The 20,109-nt window shown below is 31.4% G+C and overlaps 1 protein-coding gene across 1 annotated transcript in view; it reads right to left on the bottom strand.

The window, feature by feature from the left end:
• The window catches only part of LOC118967832 (cyclic nucleotide-binding domain-containing protein 1), a 311,803-nt gene that overhangs the window by 149,335 nt on the left and 142,359 nt on the right, over positions 1-20,109 (bottom strand). Inside the window, exons 6-7 of the mRNA XM_073220440.1 lie at positions 5,847-5,956; positions 4,029-4,179 (exon numbers count right to left, since the gene is read on the bottom strand). Coding sequence (XP_073076541.1) covers positions 4,029-4,179; positions 5,847-5,956 — 261 coding nt within the window. The remainder of the gene's footprint in view (positions 1-4,028; positions 4,180-5,846; positions 5,957-20,109) is intronic.

Below are 20,109 nucleotides of genomic sequence, written 5' to 3'. Positions count from 1 at the left end.
AATCTATAGTTATCCCTTATTTTTTCAATCATACATGGTTGAATGAGACATAATTAATAACAGGGATAATTCATTTCTTTAGATAAAAAGCAATTTTTCTCACTACAAAAGTAGAACACTTGTTTTAATGGTAGAATGAGAATTTCAGATATCAGTAAAATTAAAATAGTTGGTATGCATAATTTTAATTGGAATGACTTGAGGTATAAGTTCTGCATCTGGACAAAAATATGTTACCATCATAAAAATAATAATCAATAAACTATATTCTCAGTAGAATTATATGAAAAAAGAGCACATTTATATTTTCTTAAACATAATAATGTTTTCTTTATTATTTAGATGTACAAGGTAATGTCTGAGAAGTATGTATATAGATTACAAAACAAGTTATTTCCAATTTTATAAAAGTTAACAATCTAAATGAACAAAGAAATAACTCTGCAAGTCTACTTAAATATTACAAAACTAATTATTGCATGCCATCCTCTATGACATTTATGGAGTCATTTATGCTTCTTGGATTCTGTTCTATCTATCCTCAGGTATAGGTATAGTGAATGCTCCCTTTAAGTACTGACTAAGTATTATTGATAAACTGGATCATTTACACAATATTGTCCCTTTAAATGACTTAAGGGGGAAAAATAGAAAATGTGAACTGTACACTTGAGAAAAAATATGAACTTTAGTTTTCCAAAAATACATTTTACAATTCTTAAAAATATTACTATATTTAACAATATTTGCTATATTAGAAAGTATAGGCAAAAACATATGGCTGATAATTCTTTGGAACATATTGGTTTTATTTATTTTTGTTTATTTTTAATGGACCACTTCAAATATAAACAATTATTCCTAACACTAAAGTAATATAATGACTAATGACAACAGTATCACTCTGAAAGCAAGACGATGTATCATGGGCTACAGTCATGTTTATTAGTCTAGTTTAACATTTTCATTTCTTATCAAATGAATATTTTTTTAAGGAACATTTTACTTTCTTTTAGGTCCTGACCTATCCTATTTGAAGAAGATCCATATTTTGGATGACAAAAGGAGTGAGTTAATACAAACAAAATGAAGTAATATGAAAATGCAAATGTAAAGATCATCCTTTGTCATGTGTGAAGAGAATTCTTTCAGAAAAATTTATGTTTTCATTAAAATTATCTTTTAAAATACTTTACTTTTTGTAATAAAATATAAAATAATTAGAATGTAGAAATAAAGACTGAAACTAAATACAATATTTTATTTCTTTTTAAGTTGTGGCAAACAAGCAAAATCCAGTTCTCAAAAACATCTCCATTTATGGAATGTTTGACTAATTAGGCACACACCATGTCAGTAGCTTTATAACGTCAGTCCGCAAAGACCAAACTATGGAATGAAATTTTTAAAATGAGCAGCGCACACAAAAACACAACTGAAGCTTATACTATACCATCTATTTGAATTTTAGGTTGTCAGATGGCAAAGAATTATTCTAATACATTCTTGAAAGAATCACTTTCATGTGTGAAATGTTGATTTCCATAAAAGAGTCCACAGTGTATTCACCTTGCACCAGTTAACATAATTAGTACATGGAAAGAAAAGCCTAGCCTCTTTCAAGTGAGAATATTATAATTTTAATTGGTGGTTAGTAATTATTTTTAAATGATATGCATCTTGAGGGGGGTTTGTCTTTGAATGTCAGAGATGGAAAGACAATCAATGCTATTTTAAATAGATATATAACCTATAAGGGGTTAACATAAAAAATATATAGAGAACTCACATGACTCAATACAAAAAGAAACCCAAATACCCCAATTAAAAAATAGGCAGAGGACCTGACCAGACATTTTTCCAAAGAAGAAATACAGATGGCCAACAGGCACCTGCGAAGATGCACCACATCACTAGTCATGAGGGAAATGCAAATTAAAACTACAATGAGATGTCATCTCATACCAGTTAGAATGGCCATTATCCAAAAGACAAGAAATAACAGATGTTGGAGAGGATGTGGAAAAAAGAGAACCCTTCTACACTGGTAGTGGGAATGTAAATTGGTGCAACCACTGTAGAAGACAGTATGGAGGTTCATCAAAAAATTAAAAATAGAAGTACCTTATGACCCCATAATTTCACTCCTAGGTATTTACCCATAGAAAACAAAATTCCTGAATTGAAAAGATATATACACTCCTATGTTTATAGCTGGACTATTTGCAATAGCCAAGATATGGAAGCAACCTAAGTGTCCATCAATAAATGAGTGGATAAAGAAGATGTGGTATTATATACAATAGAATATTATCCAGTTGTTAAAAAGGAAAAAAATCCTGTCATTTGTTACAACATGGATGGACCTAGAGGGTATTATGTTAAATGAAATAAGTCAGGCAAAGAAAGCCAAATATTGTATAATTTCACTTATATGTGGAATATAAAAACAAAACAAAATAAACAAAATAGCAGTAGACTCATAGACACTGAGAAGTGACTGTGGTTACCATGCAGGAGGCGTAGGTGGTGGGTGGGAAGGGAGGGTGAGGGGGAACAGGCACACAAATTCTAATTTATAATTTGGTCACATGGATGACAGTACAGCAGGGAGGATACAGCCAGTGATTCTATAACATTTTCCTGTGTTGACAGATAGTAACTGCACTAGTTGGGGTGAAGATTTAATAATGTAGATAACTGTTGAACCACTGTATTGTATAATTGAAATTAATATATGATTGTATATCAACTATACTTCAATAAAAAATGGATATATGAATTTAAAGATGAACAGAATCAGAGTAAGCAGACAGAAGGTACATATCTGGAAAAGACAAAAAATATGAGAAATTCTGGATAAGGAGATTCAGTCAAATCATATATGGGTAATCATGAAAATGTTTCTAATTGAACATATTTAAAACAAATCTCTTGCCCATGTTAATCTCTGTGAATTTCTCCTTTTATCCTTTAGCTAATGTTTGACATTCCTAGTTTTATTATACATAAAACTATGCTTTTCTTTAATATCTTATTATGTTATGATGTTGGCCCCTACTCATTTGTCCTTCTTACTCAATTGCATATCTTATTTGAGTATTTGTAATATTTGGAGGTCCAGACACAGGTGGCTGCATGATTATTCTTTTGATATTACTAGAGCTCTAAAATTGCAGATAAAGGCTTAAATATTGCAAGCCATAGATCTTTATATGTACTTGATCTAGGTTGTACATTGGAGTACAGTATTGATCTGAACCAGAAACAGAAACAATATTTTTAGTGGTAAAAAAACCAGAAGATATTCCAGAAAAGGAAGGAGTGTTTCTATTAATGATTACTTGGTAATTAGCAGAGAGGTTTTAATAACTTCAAACCAGGACCTAGAGGATGTTATGCTAAATGAAACTAATCAGACAGAGATAAATACCATATGATTTCACTTATATCTGAAATCAAAAAAAAAAACAAACCAAAACAAATGAACAAACAAAACAGAATAGACTCATAAAAGCAGAAAACACACTGGTGGTTGCCATAGCAGAAAGAAATGAGGGGTTTACACAAAATAGAGGAAAGTGATTAAGAGGAACAAATTTCCAGCTATAAAACAAAAAAGCACTGGGATGGGAAAGTACAGCATAGGAAATATAGTCAAATAAGATTTTAATAATTTTGTAGGGTGACAGATGGAAACTACACTTGTCCTGGTTCACATTTTGTAATGTATGCTAAGTGTCATTATGTTGTGCACCTGAAACTAATAAAATAACATTGTATGTCAACTAAAAGAAGTATTGCTAATATATTCTAAAAGTAGCACAATTAAATCAGAAAATGAAGTTTTAAAGGGGTCTGTCTACATAGCTATGTTGTCTCTATAAATAACATACATACACCTACACTTAACCTGAATGTCCCAATTTGTCTATGAAATACGTTCACTCTTGTCAAGTTTAGGGGGAATCAGAACTCAGCAAATAAAATGGTATAACAGTTAACATAAAATACATTTATGTATTTACCAAGTATGTCCTTATCTTCAATGATTGCCATCTCGACCTCATTTCCAGTAACTATTGTGCATGTGAAAGGAACTTGAAGAAGAACATTAATTTCACCAAAGGACTCCTTCTCATTAAGTTTACCCATATAAACAAGTTTTTGAATTTTTTTCTGTAAGGGATATAGATAATTTTTGTTTAATGAAACAACTTTCATATAATGGATAAATATTGTTACTATCAGAAATTCAGTGTTCATAAATCATTTTGGTATATGCTATTTAAAATGAATAGTAATTTCATTTAAATCAGAGAAAACATTTACTTACACATGTATTTAAATTAGAATAGTAAATTGATAGACAGCTTCAGCATATCTAAGGTAACAGAAAGCAGTGTCATTTAGTGATCTTCAATTAAAATTTTTATCCACTAAGATGTTTAGGAAACACTGAACTCATTCCAATTTACAAGGTCCTAGGTATGATACCATTTTGTAAGCATAGTTTAGATTAGTATGTTTTGCGAACTACCATTTGTTACCTCATCTTCAGTTGCAAGGTACATTTGTTAGAACAGAAAAAAACAAACAAACAGAGAGCTATGACCAGAACTTATATCTGAAATTGCAAAAAAGTAATTAAGTTAGAACAGAAAAAAAAAAAAGCAGAGAGCTATGACCAGAACTTATATCTGAAACTGCAAAAAAGTAATTAAGTACACATATCTGAAATTGCAAAAAGATGGGATTAATTGCAAAAAAGTGGAATTCTACCCTGACTTTCCTGTTTAAGAAAAAAAAGAGCATGGAAAGTTAATTTGACTCAAGGAACTAGCAATTTAGTTCTAAATTAGGAATTTTGTGGAAAACAGCCTACAGGATCTTCCGTACTCATGGATCTGGAGAAAGAGTTGAAACTTCAATGTATCTTTTCAGGGAAAGCTCAACATTATAGAAATAAAAAGAAAAACAAAAATGACAATAATAGTGTAGCCCTAAGATAGGAGGGTGATGGGACCTCAGAAGAGGTGAAAGCCTGTATTAAGTATCCTGAGGTCAGAAACTATATCCAAATTTGAAGAATTTACTTGTATATATAGCAAATCTTCACACTAAATACAACTAGTATAAGCAGAATTCAACTAAGTTTACATATTAAATTGAATTCCATTGAAGACTGCCTGACCAACCAAGAAGGATTAGGTCTTACTTTCTATCACACTGCATTACGAGTATTTTGCCTGTACAAGAACTTGATAAAACTGGAATCATATATATGCATTCTTTTGGGTTTGTTTGTGCTCAATCTAATGCTTTGAGATTTGTCCATGTCCTTGTATATGTCATTATTTCTTTTTGTTGAGTGTGACATTACACTATGTTTCAATCCAGTCAACTGTCAGTGGACATTTGGATTACTTACAGTTTTTGACTTATGAGGATTTGACTTATGAGGCCATGCTGGACTAGTCTGAAACTTTACTCTGCCATTTCTTAGGTGACCTTAGGTAAAATGTAAGTTTCTTTGTAGAGACATATTTTCATTTCTCTTGAGAAGATTTGCATATCTCTGATGAATAAGTTTGTTAGGTATCTTTTAATGTGTTTATTGGTCATTATTATGTCTTACAACTCAATATACCCTACAATTTATCTTAAATTTCTATATCTTACAATTCATTTAAGAAGGAAAGAAAAAAATTGTCAAAAATTTGAACAGAAATTTCATGAAGTAAGACAAATAACAAATGCCCAATAAGAACATAGGAAGATGTTCAACATCTTTGGTTCATTAGAGTAAATTAATTGATTCAAGAGAAAAATAAATGAAAACTTACCACTTTTTTTGATGGTAGTCTCACAAGTCCTACAATACTTCTATAAATATTACAATATCCAGAATTAATATAAGCCACAAAAGATGTTATATTTCCACTTTCCACTATCACTGAAAATAAAAGAGATAATTCATTATTTTGCACATTCTTCTCTATAAGAAATTATCCTAGATATGATAATAAAAGATGACTTACTGAATTTAATAACTATGAATGGTAAATTTCTTAATGGATAGCAGTTTATAGGCAGTATTTGACATATGATAAAAAATTTATATCTGGTATTTTTATCTGTAACCTAATATAGAAGTAAACATTGAAAGACTTTGGCAGTAAAGACAGTGATATGCTAATAAACTGTCTGGTAGAGGAGAGGAAGAGTAGTGCGGGATAAGCCCCAATTTGAGGTATCTGACAATTTTCATGATATAAATATTTGTACCATGGTTAATTTCAATCTGCCAATGGTGTTAACAACTGGCCTACAAAATCCCAAAATATTTTACATTTGGCTTTTTACAGTCTGTACCTCAGGCAGCCTGAGCACTCTATTAAATATAGTGGTTAAAAGTAAGGGCGTTGAGGCCATGCTGGACTAGTTTGAAACTTTACTCTGCCATTTCTTAGGTGACCTTAGGTAAACTAATTAACTTTCTGAGCTTTGGATTTTCACCTTTCAATTGGCACAATTTTAAGTCCCTATTCTATATTTTACATGTGGTAATTAAGTACATATAAAGCACAGTTACCCCTTTAACAATATGGGTTTGAAATGCATGGGTCCACTTATGCAGGTTTTTTTTCAACATATTCAAAAATATTTTGGAGATTTATGACTATTTAAAAAAACCTTTTCCCTAGTTTATTGTCAGAATACAACATATAATATGTATGATATACAAAATATGTGTTCACTGACTGTTTATGTTATCAGTAAGGCTTCTGGTCAAAAGCAGGCTATTAGTAGTTACATTCTGGGGGACCCAAAAAGTTATACGTGGATTTTTAACTGCAAAGAGTCAGCACCCTTTTGCTGTTCAAAGGTCTACTATATTTTGCATGATGACTGGCATGTAGTATTACATGATAAAATCGGTTATCAATATCATTATTATTTGTTAAAACTTCTAAAGCCACCATAAGAACAAGTCATCCTTGGAGGTGAACTGGATAGTACCTTTATAACTATCAATGTATTAAAAAGTAATTTAAATACAAACAACCTGATTTAAGGTTAGCTAAGTGAAATAAGTCAAAGACAAATACCAGGTGATTTCACTTATAGATTGAATCTAAAAATCAAAATAAATGAACAAACAGAAATAGATTTATAAACACCAAGAACAGAATGGTGGTTGCCAAAAAGCATCAAGGTATGGGTGAAATAGGGGAAAAATGAAAGGAAAAAAAAAAACACCTCATCTGTATAATATTTTAAATTATCGATACAATTTAATTTAAATCAAATTGAACATATATAAATTAAAATTGCTATTTCAAGTTGACTTTCTGCTTTGTTCATTCTGAAATATATAAATATTTTCTCTGAACACTCAAACCCAATAGCAGTAACATAAATATGAAGACACATATGTATCTTTCAATTAAGATAATTAAGAAATAATATTTTCAATTTTTCAAAATATTATTTCACAGTTAAAAGAGTATATGTCAGCATGAAAAAAATTATTGTTATCAATAATAAATTATCTTTAAAAATTATGGTTAAAAAAATTAACAATGGTAAATACAGTTTACCATAAGCAAAAATGAATAAACACCAATGTACAATGGAAAAAAAGATGCATTAAGTGGCATTTCAATTATTTTGTTGACATGTATATGAGAATATGCTATCTCCTCTTCCTCATATATTATTCAGAGCTCAAAGTTTATGACAATTTTATTGTCGCAGACCATTTATTTTGCTTAAATAATTTATGGTAACTTCTGTCTTACACTATGTTTCTAACAGCCAAACAATGATATCATATGTTAAGATATCAAAGTACTATATGTTTGTAGAATTATGTGTAAATTGTCTAGACAAGGGGAATTTTCTTACAGATCCTTTTCTTGAAAGTAAAAAGTACTCTTTTACCAAAAGGTTATATGATAGAGACTGTTTTACTTCCTTTAGTGAATCAATAGAATATAAAGGAAGGCATAGAGCCTCATAGCAATTTTTATAGGTAAGATAAGTATGCACTTAAACAGATACTAAGGAAGCCAATTATTAACTTTCAGAGCTTCACTGCCATAAATCTTTTCTTGAAAGTCAAGCCCTATGTAGATCATAGAGAAATATACATTATATTAAATGGATAAAGACCATGCAAAGTTTTCCTCCTATTAAAGGCAAAGGAACAATAGAAAAAATAATCCACTGCGGCAACCTCTATGAGGCAATCTCATTCCACAGAGGAGAGATTTAGTACCTAAGTAATGGTCTATGATCTTTATAATAATCATAGCAAATATTTATCTTAATGAAGACAAAAGCAAAACCCTTTTCATCCAGGTAAGCAATCAGAATTTAATGACATTACAAAATGTGTATCATCACACTTATGTAAATTTTAAATATTAACTTTTTTGACTAGAAAAAGAAACAGAGCCATTACCTGTAAAAGACTTATCCCCTTTATTGTGTTTCTTAATTTTACTCATCTGACCCTGATTCTGCTTTCCATTACAAAGAACTTATGCCAGTGATGTCAAGATAAATGTCATTTCCATACCCTTTCCTCTTGGGTGAAGAAATGAGTAATAGAAAATGACAAACAACATAGAAAAGATCCAAAGAATTATAACAATATTAAATGAAAAGATTTAGTCATGGATTCTGTAGATAAAATTTTATTCATTATTATATAATGGTCATATTCAATAATGTTCAGGAAATAAAGTTGATTTGTATTTAAAGATGAGATTTTAATGAGCCTCATCAAAAATCAGACCCATATTCTAAAACCTGAAAGATTAGACCTTTATGAAAATAACAAACTTGATCTTATCTTAAAGGTAAATAAAAAAAGAAGAAAATCAAAATGATTCACAGAATCTGAGTATCAGACATTGTTTTTCTTTCTGCTGTTTATTATATGCCAGGAAATAGTCACATGTTAAATAAAACTATTTGACTCAAATTTTCAGGTCAGTTAGAAGTAGTCATGATAAGAAGGATAATTCCTTACTGACCATTAAGCATCAGCACTGGTTACAGTTAAGGTCTCAGTTTAAATGGAAACAAGTGATTAGAAAGATTGTTAAAGGGCATCTTCTTAATTAAGATACACCCCAGCCCACTAGCCTAACAGAACGAAACATGGTTTTGGAGCAGGAGTGTATCTGAGGATCAGTATAAACGATGCAGCTTCAAGCAGGACATTCATTAGCTGAATGGATACCAGTTTTCATTGTAAAGCTAGACTATTAGAAAAAGAACAATACAAAAGAATAGCACTAAAGAATGTCACTTTTTTATTGAAGTATAATTGACATACATTATATTAGTGTTAGGTATGCAACATAATGATTCAGCATTTATATACATTGTGAAATGACAGCCACCGTAAGTCTAGTTACCATCTGCCACAATACAGAGTTTTAAATTTTTTCCTTGTGATGAGAACTTTCAAGATAAACTTTCTTAGCAACTTTCAAATGTGTAATACAATATTATTGACTATAGTCACCACGCTGTACATTACATCCCCGTAACTTATTACTGCAAGTTGGTACCTCCTGATTCCCTTTACCAATTTCATCCATTCCCCAGCCTGTTCCCACTTGGAAACCACCAATCTGTTCTCCGTGAGTTCCATTTTGTCTTGTTTATTTGTTTTATATTTCCCATACAAGTGAAATCACATGGTTTTTGTCTTTCTCTGACTCATTTCACTTAACACCCTCAAGGTCTATCCGTGTTCGTGCAAATGGTAAGATTTCACTCTTTTAAGGCTGAGTAATATTTTTATCCATTAATTTATCAATGTACACTTAGTTTCTATATTCTGCATCTTAGCTGTTGTAAATAATGGAGTAATGAACACATATATCTTTTTGAATTTGTGTTTTCATTTTCTTCAGATAAATACACAGAGGTGGAATCCCTCGATCACATAGTAGTCTATTTTTAATTTTTTGAAGAGCCTGCATATTGTTTTCCATAGTGACTGCACCAATTTACATTCTCACCAACAGTGTACAGGGTTCCCTTTCTCCATATCCTTGCCAATACTTGTTACTCCTTGTCCATTTGATGATAACCATTCTACAGGTGTGAAGATATATCTCATTGTAGTTTTGATTTGCCTTTTCCTGATGCTTAGTGATTTTGACATCTATTTATATTTCTGTTGGCCATCTATATGTCTTCTTTGGAAAAATGTTTATTCATATACCCTGCACATTTTTTAATGGGTTTGTTACATTGAGTTGAATGAGTTCTTTATATTTTGGATATTAATCCCTCATTACATACATGATTTGCAAATATCTTCTCCCATTCAAAAGGTTGTATTTCTACTTTGTTGATGGTTTCCTTTATTGTGCAGAAGCTTTTTAGATCAGCATAGCCCCATTGTTTATTTTTGTTTTTATTGCTATTGCCTTTGGAGTCAGATACAAAATTATATCACCAAGAGAAATGTCAAGGGACCATGTTTTCTTCCAGAAGTTTTACAGTTTCTGATCTTTTATTCAAGTCTTTAATCCATTTTTGAGTTAAATTTTTGTGTACAGTGTAAGATGGTGGTCCAGTTTAATTCTTTTGCTTGCGGCTGTGAAGTTTTCCCAGCATTATTTATCAAAATGACTATCTTTTTTCCATTGCATATTCTTGCCTTCTTTGTTGTAAATTAATTAACTATATGAGATTGGGTTTATTTCTGGGATTTCTACTTTGTTCCATTGATCTATGTATCTATTTTTATGCCAATTTCATACTGGTTTCATTACTACTGCTTTGCAATATAGTTTGAAATCTGGGAACATGATGCCTCCAGCTTTGTTCTTCTTTCTCAATATTATTTTGACTATTAAGAACTTTTGCAGTTCTATACACATCTTAGAATTGTTTGTTCTATTTCTGTGGGAAATAATGCCATTGCAATTGTGATAGGGATTGAATTGAATCTTTGCTTTGGGTAATATTTTTACAATGTTAATTCTTCTAATCCATTGTCATAGAATATATTTCCATTTATTTTGGTTGAGTTTGTACCTGGCTTAATTGAATTTGCTATAATAATCTATTGGTGGAGTTGTTAGGGTTTTCTAAATACAAAATCATGTTGTCCATAAATATTTACAGTTTACTTCTCCTTTTTCTGATTTGGATATCTTTTATTACTTTTTTCTGCTTAAGTGCTCTGGCTAGGACTTCTAATAACATGTTGAATAAAAGTGGTGAGAGTGGTTATCCTTGTCATGTTCCTGATCTTAAAAGGAAAAGTTTTCAGCTTTTCACCACTGAGTATGTTAACCTGGGCTTGTCATATGTGGCCTTTATTACTTTGGGGGTACATTCCATCTATACCTACTTTGTTGAGAGTTTTTATTATAAATGGATACTGAGTTTTGTCAAATACTTTTACTACATCTTTTGAGATGATCACATGATTTTTACCCTTTGTTTTGTTAATGTAGTATATGTATCACATTGATTGACTAGTAGGTATTGAACCTTCCTGGCATACCTGGAATAAATCCACTTGGAGTCATGCTGTGTGATACTTTTAATGCATTGATGCATTTGGTTTGCTCATTTTTGTTGAGGATTTTTACACCTATGATCATTAGGGATATTGGCCTACAATTTGTGTGTGTGTGTGTGTGTGTGTATGTTTTCCTTGTGTGATTTTGGTATTAAGGTAATAATGGACCTATAAAATGAGTTTGGAAGTGTTCCATATTCTTCAGTTTTTTTTAATATATTGAGAAGGATAGGTATTAAATCATTGAGTGTTAGTATTGACCAGTGGAGCCTTCTGGTCCTGGGTTTTGTTTGTTTGGAGTTTTCTGATTACTGATTCAATCTGTTTTCTAGTAATTGTCTGTTCAGAATTTCCATTTACCAATGTTTCAGCCTTAGAAGATTGTGTGTTCCTAGGAACTGATACATTTCTTCTACTTATCTATTTCTTCTACATCATCCAATTTGTTGGTATATATGACTGCTTTATTTGAATTTTATTTTCCATTTCAGGACATTTTTCTCAATGTGTTTCCTAATGACTGTATTTAGTTTGCTTTTATAATGTTGAGAAGATCTTGGTTAGACACAGCTTTGCATTTACTGAATATTTTAACCAATATTCAGTGGTTTATTAAATTACTGAAACTTTAACCAATATTAAACACTACCTCTTCACTAAGAAATGTATGTTTATATGAAGATATATATAGCATTTTATGGCCAGATAAAGCAGAGCCTGAATTGAAATGTATGTCAGAAGAACTGATCATTGATTAATTCTCTAATCTTCAGCTATACTATGCCTTCTGAATTCATGGCACATTAAAATAGATCATTCTTCTAAAGAATACTATATGTAAGTGATCCACTCTCTAACTTTGTCAACTCTGTTGTTTTCCTTAGAATGACATCTTTATGTAATTCATCAGCCAGGCTCCCTCTTCCTTTGCCTTTTGGTTAAATTTGGCCAATAGGAGACAAAGGAAAATGATTAAAGAAGAGATTATTTAAGGTACTTATCTCCCACCTGCCTTCCTGATGGACTGCTATAAAGCAGAAACTGCCCACCTGTTCCAAAGACACCAATTCTTTTGAAAAAAGCCAGTAGATACAAGTATAGACAAATATTGATAACTGGTCTCTCCTCTTTCCCCTTCAGACCTAAACATGGTGGTGGTTTTCTAGTACTGCAAGTCTGTGGGTACTTCTCCAACCTTGTTGCTCTCCCTTAATATTACTTTCACCTTTATAAGTAGTCTCTTCCTTAAACTCTCTTCCTTCACTCCCATTTAATATATTATTTACTACAAGAACCCTTAGTGATACCTAGAACTTTCTTTTTAAATCCCATAGGATAACCTGTCAAGTTTTTCTTTGGTATTCTACTCAATTCATAAATTAGGTTAGGTGTAATTATACGTTTACAAAATTCTAATCTAAGTTCTATTTTGAAGTCTTTTTTCTACCATCCTTAAAATTTATAGTTTGTCTCATAAAAGGTTTGTACTTTACTTGCTTAGTTCATTTCTGGATATTTAAAATTTTGATGATATTTTAACTGACATTCCTCATTATTTTGCATAATTAGTTTTTGTTTCTTATATGAAACATGATTGTTGATTTAAAAAATGGAAACTGACTCTTGATGTAGTAAAAGAGGAAGTTTTGAAGAAAGGACAGACATTTGACACAAAGTTAATTACATTTATGGTATCACAGTCAGATTAAATTAAACCTAATAATTACTATACTCAAGACTTTTGTTCCACAGAGCAAAGTAGTACTGAACAAATTTGAGTCAGTTGCAGACAGACACAAAGAGGACTTCCTTCAATGCAAGAGGAGTTGATCACCAAAGAAATTCAGGTGACATTACTGATGACTTCCTAGATACTAAACAGACACATTTAAAAGGCAATGTTTCAAATAACACAGGAATTGTATGATTACCATTTTCCAAAAATATTTGATTCACTGATATCACCTTTTTTATGACTGTGATGAATCTATGTAATATATATAATAATATATGAATCTATATAATATATAATAAGTATATAATGAACATAAAATAAATATATAAAACCTACATAGCTATGGAAACAGAGACTATATATATATATATATATATAAAGGATGTCCAGTTAAATAGGTGTATATATTTCCAGTTAAATAGGTGTATATATTGATGCATGATAATTCCTCTATACACCACTTTATCAGTGGGTTATTGTGTGTTAGAACAATAAACAGTTATGTTTAGCCTGGCAGTAGGAATTGAAAGTTCTGTTTTAAGTTGAAATAGCAAAATGACTTCATCTCACAGTTCTTTAGAGGACCAAAGAGCTAGTCTAACTTAATCTGCAAGGGACAATGCTTTGTAAAAAGCACTAAATTAAAAGTAGAAAATTACTGTCATATAATCATATATTTTATTCATACATTCTAGTTAATCATGGTAATTGTCCATTTAACAATGATACACTGATTAGTTACTTCATTCTGACACTACCTAACCACCTACATTGATTTCAGTCCAACTACTTAAGCAGCATTATTTCAGAGAGGAATAATCACATACTTTAGATGGACTGGCCCATGATAGTATGTAGATAGTATAACACATTCATTATTTCACCTGGTATACAAGATAATTAAATGTATTCATTATTTGAAATAATGGTTTACCTCATTATTTCACAATAATTAATTTTGATTCAGGAGGATATTCTACTTGGTGTATTTTAATGTAATCTGGACCAGTGTCAAGTAAACCATTCAAATGAAGAGATTTACTTGATAAAATGCCTTCAGAACATTGGTTATTTGCACTCAATTAGTTCAGTCCCTCTGTATGGTATTTATGCAAAATCACACTTCAGCATACCTATTGATGATGCCTTCATTTCTGTGCATAATAGTCTCACGAGAAAAAAAGTGTTAAAATTGTTTTTAATACTTTAACATTTTTTCAAGACAACTTTTAAAAGATATGATAAATACCATTTCCATTTTAAAAGGGAAATATTAATGCTTCTCATTAGATTTTGTGAATTTCTATATTAATCCACTTTTATAATATGCATTTGCTGATTGTTCTGAAACTATTATTTTTATCTTTTACATATTGAACATTCAATATGAATTATATACCCATATTTTCTTCCTATTGTCATTTCTATTTTTAACTTAATAACTAGTGCATTTTAAATAATTTTTGCCACATGTTATCAGATTAAGTATCTAACTTAACTTTTCCTCCTGTGTAGATTATTTTCTAACATATTTTATATATATATATAAATACTAGCCTTTCCCCATTGATGCATGATAATTCTTCTATACACCACTTTTCTCCAGAGTACTTGTATAAGCTTAGACCCTAATAAAAACTTAAGCAAAGAGTATTTTTTATGAAGAGCTTTTATATGAAGTAAACTTATAGCCCATGTCAAATATATTAATATACACTGATGAAAGGTAAATAGTTAAGTATTTATGTATTAAGTATTCAAAACTGAACATCTTAGATATTGTATATAATTTAAATGATAACCAATAGGGAAATATTTAAATAAATTATGATAATTCATAGGATATATTATTCTTCCACTAAAATTCATAACTTAAAGCTTTCAATAACATGGAATATGCTCATTAGCAAAACATAAAAAGCTATTTGCTTCTAAATTAAAAACCTTGAAAAAATATAGGAAAAGGTTAATAATCAGTGTCTGTAAGAGGATAACTATAAATTACATATGCTTTATAATCTTGTATTTTCCCACAATGTATACATTGAGAATATTATTTTCATAATTAGATGCCTGGAGGCTACTGAGAACAAATAAGTGTATGACATGCTGCATTACCAGAAAACTCATGGTACAGCAGACAAAGGCCAATACTGTTTGCTGGCCTCTCCGTCAGGAGGAAAGAAAAGTGCTGCATGTACCCAATGTTCTGGCTTTTGGTAGGCTGCCTGATGGATTGACTTCTGCCTTATCTCTTTCAGATCATAGATGGGACATGGCATACTTTAGTGACATCAAGGCTACTGAGAACAATAAAGAACTGGGTGGCATGTTGCTGCTTCAGAGGACCCATTGTACAGCAGAAAATAACAAAAAGCAAGAGATTGAGTTCCTGAAGAGAAAAAAGCAGCAAACAATCAAATTCCTCTAATTAGGAATCTAAACACACAAATCCAGATAAGACACATACACAGAAAAATTTGAGAGGCCCCCAGATTCTCTGGCTGGGCTGACTTGTAAAGGTCATTCCTTGTACACAGTCCATAAAGACTGAGAGAGGTAGATGTTTTTTCAAATGTGCAGATTTGAATACAAAGTTACAAAGTAAATGAAGAAACACGGAAAAATGGCCCAATAAAAGGGAAAAAAGAAATCTCTAGAAACCATCCCTAAAAAAATGAACTATATGAATAACCTGACGAAGAACACAAAATAACCTTCATAATATGTTAAATAGGTTAAAAAGCTAGCAAGATTGTGGAACAGGAAGCCCCAAACCGTCCTTCCTCTCAAAGAAGTAGAATTAACATTACATGGACTAATTTTCTTTATGAGAAATCTAGAACCCAATTGAAAAGTTACTACAGCCCAGGAAAGACAAAGCCAGTGACATAAAACCTGGTGGGAAAGTCATGTTGTTTTCTCACTAGAGCCCCTGCTACCATCATGTTCTGGCCTGATGAGTACGAAACCCCCAGCTTCCAACTTCTCTCTGGGTGGGGAAAGAAGTAGAATACACATACTGTGTTCTGACTTTTCAGGAAGCTGCCCAGGGGACTGATTTCTGCCTTACCTGAATCTAAGTGCTGATAGGGATGGATTGCCAGGCTGGGGTTCTCTGAGAATAGGGTTCAACATGCACTAGAGTCTACAGTACCACAGAACGACACTAGGTGGCGATCCTTAGTGGACCGTGGCAAAGCTCTTCAACAAGATTACATACACAAACAGAAAACACATACCGGGAAAAGGCTTCAAACATCCCTAGAATATCTAGCTAGGCTGATTGCAGAAAAACCCTCCCTGTGTAAAACCATGATACAAAGACTAAGAGAGGTCGCAGTTGCTTTTTCAAATTCCAAAGTCCCAACAGAAGATAACAAGACATAAAAATAAGCAGGGAAATACAGGCCATTCAAAGGACTAAATTAAACCACAAGAAACGGACTTTAAAGAAATGAAAATATATACAAATTATCACACAAAGAATTCAAAATTCTTTCCATTTCATTTGGACAACTAAATGAAATGAAGAAAATTATGTATGAACAAAATGAGAATGTCAAGAGAGAAAGAAACCATATGAAGAACCAAACCAAAATTCTGGAACTGAAGAAAATGACTGAATCGAAAAATTCACAGCCCTTGCAGACAAAAGAAGGAATCAGCAAACTAAGAACAGGACTTGTGAAATCACTGAGGCACAGGAACTAAAAGAAAAATGAAGAAAAATGCAGAGTCTTAGGGACTTATAGGACACCATCAAATACAACTAGACCTTAAAGGAGTCCCACAAAGAGATGAAAGAGAGAAAGGTGTAGAGACCCTATTTAAAGGAATAATGGAAAACTAAAAAAAAAAAAAAATTCTGAAAACTTCTAAAATTGGAAAAAAAATAGACATACAAATTCAAGAAACTAAATTCACTCCAACTAGGATAAATCTAAAAAGACTTATACACAGACACATCATAAAGAATCTGACAGGAGTCACAAATATAATTTCGAAAATTATCAGCAAGAAAAAGCATGTTGTCACATACAGGGCAGCTCTAGACATTTGCTGTACAATGTTGTGCTTATAGTTAATATGGTACACTTGAAAATTGTATAGGTCTCGTGTTGTGTTTTTCACTATAATAAGAAAATAAATTAGTGTCAAGATTTAATATTGGAGTTACTAGTATTTTTCATTACTTCTCCATCAAAACATATCCTGAATAATGCACACACACACACAGAATTCCCCTTGAACAAAAATTCTTTCGTTTGAAATACTGTTAATCAAATCATTGACCTCAGGTAGATGGCAAGTAATTTTAAGTTTTGACAAAGTAATTTTTTTTGTCAAAACTCTAGAATTATATTCATATAAGATGTGTTTATAGAGACAACTAAAAACAGTCTCAGAAATATTTTAGTCAAATTTTTAGAGAGATTGAAAATGTTATTTTCTGAGTTTGGAGATTTGATCTTATTGCCCTTCCCATTTAAAAATGAAATTATAAAACAAAACTAACCAGTTAAATCATTCAATTAAATGACTAGCATGCATCTTATTTCCTGTTTTTTAAAAAGCCTGAAATATAGTTAAGTTGACAGGGCAAATAATAGGAAGTATAGGAGAGTTAATTGTTGTTGGGTTCCAAATCAATTTTTTTTCCTCTCTTTTGGAGTCAAAAGAACACCTTTTGGAGTTAAAAGAACTCCATGACATACAATGTATAAAGTAGCACACACTCAATATTTTTGTTCAGTTGGTGTGAAATCTGGGCTTGATTTTGGAATGTATCTAAGAGGTTTTCATGCTAAGGAACGTATTTTATATTTTATTTTATTTAGATCATTTTAAAATGGTGCAATTACTCAAAAAGAGAAAAAAATTCACTGAAATGACATCAAAACAAATTATACAAGCTCATACACATTACCTTTATCACTATTTGAGCATAATATAAACATTTATGAGCTACATAAACTCCTTTTCCTGATTGGTTAATCTGATCTCTTATTATTTTCAAACTCCACAATTTTCACTGTTATTTTCTTTCTCACAGAGCAATGTTATTTTGTAATCAATCAATCAATCAATCAATATTTGTTAATTAAAGTGGAAAGAAATAAATTAAGGTGAAATTTTGTTAACTTTCTATAACTCAATATAGTTATAATTTATCTACTGAGAAACAGTGCATTCTCCTTATGGCTACAAAATTCTGATAATAGTTTTGTTCATATATGTGGATATATATACATATTTGTCTAGTAGGGCTTTCCAGTGGTATGAAATTATTTTGTGCTTGTTCATTTATTATTCCTAATATAAAGTTCATATAGATTATTTATTTATGGGTATACCCTTATGAGCTCCATTTATGTGAAGCAAAATTCTGAAAGTATTGTCAATGAAGAAGAGAACTGATTCATTACTTGTTGGTTTTATTACTACTATAGGCAAGGCATTTAGATAAATATGAGAAATACCTTAGATGAACTTTAGGCTCATCACTTTTTATCAGGTCCCGATTTGTTGTCCACATTGGCCATCTCTACTTCCACACCAGCTGGACATTATTACTGTTGCCTGCTTCCTCCTCTGCCCCATCACCCCTTACACTACTCTCTTGAAGGTAACTAGTAATATTCAAAATGTGAAATAAGTGTTATTTTTCTCAGTCATGTTCTCTCTTTATAGCGGGTCAGCTCTTGTCTGTCACAATCTCTTCCCTTGATTTAAACTAGCAATATATCATACATATATTGTTTTTTTATGGTTTCATAATTTGGTTTCCTCTTCTTTCAATTGCTGGAAAATGCTTTGCTCCAAGTTACTTTCATTACCTGTGTTCTCCTCTTTCTATATACAAACCTTGGCTCTCCTAGAATTCTTACAAGTTTGGGTGTCAGTTTCTTATGAAGTAAAAGGTTGGGATGCTCCCAAAAGAACAGGAGCATGCTAAGGTGGGATTGAAGCCAACTATCATGACTGTCTTGTCCTCCTTGCCCTGAAATCTAAGGCTTTACCATCAACCTGGTGTGATAGGTATTTCTAGGACTGTGTCAATTTCTAGATTGATTTCAGGCTGCCAAACCTGTCTGTCTTTTTCTCTCTTGCCCACTCTCTTTCCCTCTCCCCTCCCTCACTATTTCTGGGTACTTGAATCTCATTCTCTTTTTGAGTATTTCCAGCCTCTGAGAAAAAGTGTACTGGGCATCCTTTAATGTGAGAAAACCACGTGAGGCTGGGGAAATGGTGAGATGGAACAGTCTCTGATGTATACACAGGGTTGAGAATAATTAATTTCTTGTCAGCTAGAGTGTAAGCCCTTAAAATATATTGTTATCAAGTAGAATATTTAGAATAGTTGTGTTTCAGTACTGGAGAAAAGATAAACCTAAGCTAAACTGGTTCTGATACTAAGAAAGATTAAAAGCAAGATATGAAAATATCAAAATGTTGGCAAGTATTTAACTATCCCTGGACAAAGCTTAAGAAAATTCATAGAAATGAAAAAAAATCCACCACTAAACAAAGTAAACTTTAGAATATTTGGATCTAATGCAAAATTACAACAGATGCAAAGATACATGAATATATAATTTTTAATGATGATACAAACTGATTGGAAACAACCCAGAAATGACACAGGTGATAGAATCAAAAGACAGAGGCATTAAAACCATTATTACCCATACATCCCATATGTATAAGAAACTAGTAGAAAGAACTAGTGTTTTAAGTAGAAACATGAACTATACTTTTTTTAAAGTTCCAAACTAATTTCTACACATGAGAACTAAAATGTCTA

The sequence above is a fragment of the Manis javanica genome, chromosome 2 (assembly GCF_040802235.1).
Source record: "Manis javanica isolate MJ-LG chromosome 2, MJ_LKY, whole genome shotgun sequence".
Taxonomy (NCBI): domain Eukaryota; kingdom Metazoa; phylum Chordata; class Mammalia; order Pholidota; family Manidae; genus Manis; species Manis javanica.
The sequence above is the reverse complement of the archived record's forward strand: the minus strand, read 5'-3'. Positions and strand labels throughout refer to the sequence as shown.